At 36.7% G+C, this 6,662-nt stretch overlaps 1 protein-coding gene across 3 annotated transcripts in view; it reads left to right on the plus strand.

The window, feature by feature from the left end:
- Positions 1-6,197, plus strand: part of TNFAIP8 (TNF alpha induced protein 8) — a 55,424-nt gene extending 49,227 nt beyond the window's left edge. For 2 of the 3 annotated variants that reach the window (XM_084224924.1, XM_084224922.1), the window contains exon 2: positions 4,319-6,197. In XM_084224924.1, coding sequence (XP_084081050.1) covers positions 4,319-4,884 — 566 coding nt within the window. In that variant the 3' untranslated portion in view covers positions 4,885-6,197. Of the gene's footprint in view, positions 1-1,724; positions 1,914-4,318 lie in introns of those variants that run through there. The other variant, XM_084224923.1, reaches the window with a different exon arrangement.
- Positions 6,198-6,662: the final 465 nt, after the last annotated feature.

Raw genomic sequence — 6,662 nt, forward strand, 5'->3', positions numbered from 1 at the left:
TCCCTTTCCTCTCAAGCCCATGTTGATGTTTTTGTTCCCAGAAACCCTCATCATTTTTGGGTCTTAACTCGTGCAGCACGTGATGTTCCAGTCACTAAAATGAGAACTGGGTCTCAGGGAGCAGTGTTTCACAGTCATATTTTCTCTTCTTTTGGGACTGTTCTGTCAACACAGTGAGTCTCAGAAAGCTCAGCTCTTGACTTGACCATGGAATTTATGATGGTTCACTGTAATCCTTTTGCTGGATGCTTTTTTTTCCCCTGCTCCTTCATAATGAGAAGTTTAAAAATACTCTGTGACTCAAGTATTCATTGTCAATGTACATGAGATTGCACACACTCAGCCGCAAGTGATGTTGAATCTACCGTAGACTGTTGTCTTGTGGAAGAAAAGAAGCTGGGTTTTTTCCAAATAGTACCTTTTAAAAAAAAAATTAAATAAAGTTGAGACATAGGGTATGTGGTAATAGCGTAATAGTCATTTGCCACTGTACGGAGGGAGGTGTGCTAGCTTCCATGTGAGGGAAAAGTCAGCATTGCAGCCATAACTAGGAACCTTCTTGTACTTTTACAGCAGTCTTCTGAGAGCCTATTAACCACAATTTTAAATTTTCACTGAAAGTTTACACTTCCACCACAGTTTAAGGAAAACCTCTGTATGGTAAAATATTTTGGGAAAAACACATCCAGAATAAATACTGGACATTCTACATGTCCAGTATTTAGTCATTTTAATACACAAAATACCATGTTAAACACATATACTGTGTGCTTGGCTATGAAAATCAAAAAGTTTCATAATCTCTAAGCTCACAGCCTTCACAGGAAGCTGTCTAGCACCTTGTTTGCTCGTTTAAGTAATAAATTAGGAGATTTTGCTGATGTCTGCATTATTCCCAAGATTGATCCTGTGAATTTCAAAGTAATGGAAGCCTTTGCTCTAGGACTCCTTTCCTCTTTGGAGGTGTGGCTTTACTGTACATAATCATGCTTATTTGAGTAGTTTGTGCAGAAAATGAAATCCCATTGATTTCAAAGGGGTATTTTTTGATTATAACCTTTTAAAAAGTAAAGTATAAAAATGCAGAAGAAAGAAATTGGAGCTATAAAGAGCAGTCATGAAGTAAACCAAACTGTGAGATGCTTAAAATTAGTGGGATTACCTGCAGGTCACCAGAGAAATGGCACTATTTCAGTTTAAAGTGCAAGGATGTAACCTGTCAACACAAAAGGTGTGGTCAGACATCCAGGCCAGCTACTGTAATCACTTTGAAAAGGTGTCTACAGTCATCCCTAAGTAATTGTATAAAGGTGCATTTTCAGGTGCTGGTATCTGAAATTGCAGTCAGAAGTTTGAAAGGGGGTGCCTGGCAGCCCTTGCCTTGGGAGTGCTGCCCAACCCAGCACAACCTGCGAGTCAGGCACCTCTGATGCACTGGTGAGCATCTCCACTTGCAGATACCAGGTTAATGTTTTAAAACCTCTTCTTGAGATGTCACCTGTCCTCTTGAGTCACAGGACCTTTCTTCTCCCTCCCTGTCTGCGAATTGTTCCAGTTGTCTGTTGGCAGGAACAGCCCTCAGTGTTGCACTGCTTGCTCGGCGCTGCAATTTCCTTTCAGCTCTCTCTTCGAGGAAGTGAAACCACTGAGATGTATTTTTGCATTTTGAGGTGCCAAAGCAAAATGAAGCACTGCAGGCAGCAGAGAAAGGTAGCTGAGAAGGGCTGCCCTTACAGCGAGGAGGAAAAACACGTATTCTCTCAGTGAGAGCTTCTGACGATGTTTCAAAGCACACGATAAAGTGTGCGCTGCATTTACCAGAATAAATACGCCACAGGCCAGTCTTCACCTTGGGCATTTTGCTTCTCTTTCTGCTTTCAGCAGTAAAAACTGCAATTACATTAGATGAACAAGTAAGTAATAGCTTTACTGTTATTTAAGGAAGTATGTGTGTTCATTCTGAAGAAGCTCTGTACTCTTACTGCTTAAATGGAGTTTTATTCAAGGCGTAAAATAAATTGTAAGTCTTTCTGTCGTTGGTAAGGAGGAAGAATTCTGATTATAAACTACAAAGAGTTAGCAAGTTCCTTTTTTGGATTGTCTGAAATACTGAAGTATGAAATTTACATATTTAGCAATTAAATTAGAACCCATGTAACAGCACAGGGAAAATGAAACTAACTTCTGGTGTACTTATAGCAAAGTAGGTAGAAAGTTGCTGGATGGTCCCAAAACTTGGACAGATATTAGAAAAATACCTTAAGAGTTCAGCAGCTTTCAGAATGGAGCAGTTCCTGTTTTGGTTAGCAAAGGTTACTACATGTTGAGTTGTACTTTGTAAAATGTAAAATTATGTAATATAAGAGGGTTTTTTTGTTGAAAAACTGTAAAATATTTAGCATACTGCCAAACAGTAACTGCTATTAGTAGGTACATCCATATCTGTCTGAAGTGTCAGAATGAAGACATCATAAGCATTAATAAGAAGACTTTAATTAATAAAAGTTATGAAATAACAACTGATATTCCTGTTTTGAAAGAGAAAGAAAGTTATTATTCATCTGTAGATCTTTGTAAAGCATTGGCTGTTGAGTTCTAGTATTTGACCACCCTTTGGAAAACCTGGAGTAATTTTACTTTAATAGTAACTGTTGCACTTTTAGCTTTAAGAACAGAGACAGAAAATCAAGTATTTTCAGTTCAAAATGACTGCTCAGCATTTTTAATGTCTTCCTGTATTTTTGTGGTTGAGAAGTGTGTCTGTCTTGTGATCTGGAGTGCTTTGCCCAAGATAGTTAACAAGGGGTTCTTTGGTTTTTGACTGTCCTCTTGTAGTAAAGATTTTTAAAAATGTGCTCAGACACTTCATGCTTCAAAACAAAATACTGATATGCACTGAAAGCTGTAATGAACAAACCTGCTTGAAGGTTTATGGGATGATAAAAAGGGAGCTTGTTATTAAGTTTCTCAAAGATACTCTTGAATTAAAAGTACAGATTTGTGTTTCATGTCCTGAAGGACAAGTTTCTTCTATTTGCTGGAACCCCTGAGGCACCCTGTGTCTGAACACACCCAGCTGCCCACATACCAGCAGTTAAGAGGAAACCTTTTCCAAATTCAGGGACTTACTGTCTGACATCTGCAGAGTTGATGTTTTCATTAAAAGAAAAAAATAAATAAAGAAAATATTTCCAGTCCCTGTGTTTGCTAAGCAAACCTTTCATATGTATAGTAAATGTAAACAGATGTAGTCTTCCTTCCCCCTGAGACTGAGACTCCAGGAGAGCAGCAGCACAAAGGCAGCCATTTCCCAGACAATTCCACCTGAAAATACCAACTCACACGTGTCTTAATGGAGAGACTGCTGCCAGGGGAGTGTCAAAAAATTGTTGCTGACAAGAGAAAAAGTGATAACATTTCACAAGTCAAGTTTCTGAAGGATTGTTTGGGGTCTTTTAACAAGAACTTTTTGTTCTTTTGAACAAAAGTACAAACCAGTCATTGGGTGTATTAGTGCAATCAAACATAATTTTAGAAGTGGAAATGTGGTCTAGGATCTACTTCATTGGTCACAGAAAGATTCTTTTAAAAGGTTATGCTCATAGTTGTTATGACAATCCCTAGAAAGTAAATGTCTTGCTTTACTGCATAAAATATAGGATATAGAAATGTTAATCCATACTAGCTTTTCTTCTGAAAACTAGTGTCTTCAGATTCCATCCAGAGAATCTCAGTGTTGTTTGCTAACCATGATATTTTGTCTGTCTTTTGTATTTCTGCATGGATATCTATAGATATGTATAAAATAGATATCTTAAAAAAATTGTGTTGTGTCTGCATTCACCGATCATGTAAAATGCTAAGCAGGAAAAGGCTTTATAATGGTTGCTTCACTGAATTATTATCTTTATTTGAGTAGCAGTGATTATTTGTCATGACATTGAAATAATCCTGGTTTCAGATTTCATGATGAATGTGAGAATCAGATTAGATTTGTGACTCTTCTGATCAAATAGTGCAGTTTTATTGCCTCAATTTGAAATTCAATCAATCCATATACAGAGAGAGCTTCTAAAACATTTCTGAGCAAGTTCAGTTGGTATTTTCTCAAAAGTAAAACTGTCTGAAAGAATGTAAACCAAAACAGAAGAGAGATTTAGGGATTTAAATACGGGGTTTTTTCTGCAACTATGTTGCTTTATTTTTGTGGTATTTAGTAAGACTGTTGTGAATGTATAAATACAGAAATATTCCTCAACTTGCTGTCCAGAGACTGTCTGTTTAGAAGTACTGATTGCACACTTTTTTCTTCTCCTAGTGGCCACAGATGTCTTCAACTCCAAAAGTCTGGCCATTCAGGCCCAGAAGAAGATCCTTGGAAAAATGGTGTCCAAATCAATAGCAACTACTTTGATCGATGATACAAGCAGTGATGTTTTAGATGAGCTTTACAGAGTAACAAAGGAATATACACAAAACAAAAAAGAAGCAGAGAAGATCATCAAAAACCTCATTAAAATAGTCCTCAAATTGGCAATTCTCTACAGGAACAACCAATTTAATCAGGATGAAATAGCACTGATGGAGAAATTCAAGAAGAAGGTTCATCAGCTGGCTAAGACCGTCGTCAGTTTCCATCAGGTGGATTATACCTTTGACAGGAACTTTTTGTCCAAACTCTTGAATGAATGTAGAGAGCTGCTCCATGCAATCATTCAGCGTCACCTAACTGCGAAGTCACACGGACGCGTCAACAATGTGTTTGATCACTTCTCTGATTGTGAATTTTTGGCTGCCTTGTACAATCCCTTTGGACCTTATAAAATCCATTTGCAGAAACTTTGTGATGGGGTCAACAAAATGCTAGATGAGGGGAACATATAAGTACTTGTATTAGAGGTGACTGCCTATGAGTTATTTGTAGATGGAACACTGTTGATTTATGAAGGAATAAGGGAGCATGCAAAGAGGTTTTTTTACATTATGACAAATCTTTCCTAAATATCTTTATTAATTGATTTCTTACTATGCGCTATCTGTTGCTATTCACAGTCCATCTGGAAGAAAAACTGCACATGGTTTTTTTTACTGTGCTTTGCCTATGGAAAAACAGCTTGATAAAGACAATCAAACAGAATGGTTCAAGTAGAGTCAGAGTCTTGCAAGATAGATATACAAACCAAAACAATATGCTGTCAGACAATCCACATCTTTCATAGATTTACAGAATTAATTCTAAACTATCAGAATCCAATAATGTTGGTAACAGACTATCATGGTGATGGTACACTCTGTAATTTCTTTCATTTACTTGTAAAATAGACATATTTGATTCAGTTATAGTCTTTTATGCTCTCTGCACAGATAACAGCTTCCTAGTGTTGCCATTATGAAGCATTGGGTTTTAAATAAAATCAGTGATGCTGTCACATAGAGTCTTAACAGCAGGCTTGTGCGTCTCCAGCTCAGAGGTGAAAACTTCCTGTCTGCAAGGCAGGATCTCCCAAGTAGAGATCCTTATAGACCTGCGCAGGTGCTTGCTTCCTTTGACTACATGGGGATTATTTGAGGAATAAGCTACAGGAAAATAGCTGAACAGGGGAAGAGCATTACCAAGAAAGTGCTTGTGGTACAGAATTTTAACTCTGTCTATGATAAGGTAAAACACAGTGACTTCTCTGTGCAATTCCTTAAGATTTTTAGAATTCTGCTAGTAGAATCATAGAATCAATCATTTGGGTTGGAAGGGTCACAATTCTTTTCAAAAAGATGTGAGTCAGTATATCTGATATACTAGTCTGATGTATAAGATGATGTGAATTCACCAAAGTTGATAAATAAATTGCAAGCCAATTTGCTTTGTATACAATGAAAGTAGAAACAGAAATTAATGTTATGATTGTGTTATATACTATTTAACTAATGGAAAAATGGAATTTTAAATAAATTTTTTTCTTCTTTTCTTTCTTCCTACCTTTTATCCTTCTTTTTCTTCCTCATCTTCTCTCTGCCTTGACATTGGGGATAAAAAATGTGACTTTTTAGACACTGTAATGTACTTAAAAGCATGAAGTTAATACATTTCAAACAGCCAAAGACTTTTTGTTAGGAAGCATATAAAGAATTTGCTGTTTATTTAATTGCCAGTGTTTTTGCTGTTTGCTGTGTCCTTTTGTTTTAATGAGTAAACCAAAGAATATTTGCACTCCAAACTTCTCTTGTCTTTTTTTTCCCTTATCATATTTTAAATTCTAAATTGTGCCAGCAACAAAAGCATTGCAACATCTGACATACAATTCCAGCATTACTTGTGATTTTTAAGAGAGGAATTTAAGTTTTATTCCTGTTAGGTTGGTCACTAGGCTCTCAATATTCCTGGAAACCTGCCGGAGAAATGTGTCCAAAATGTGAATTCATTTATGGAAGCCACTGGTGTTCGGCAGAGAGAAAAGATTGATGTACTTCTTGTCTGGAAACAGCTGGGAACTGATGAAAGGACAGTACACCAGAATTTGCCAAGAAGTAACTTATTAGGTTGACATCTGAAGGAGTATCATGTAAGATCTCTTCCCATGCTTTGCCTAAACAGTAAATATGTTGTGTTCTGTCCATTGAAAGTCATGTACAGAAATACAACATCATGGAGAAAAATCACACAAATT

This window comes from Fringilla coelebs (genome assembly GCF_963513975.1).
Source record: "Fringilla coelebs genome assembly, chromosome: Z".
Taxonomy (NCBI): domain Eukaryota; kingdom Metazoa; phylum Chordata; class Aves; order Passeriformes; family Fringillidae; genus Fringilla; species Fringilla coelebs.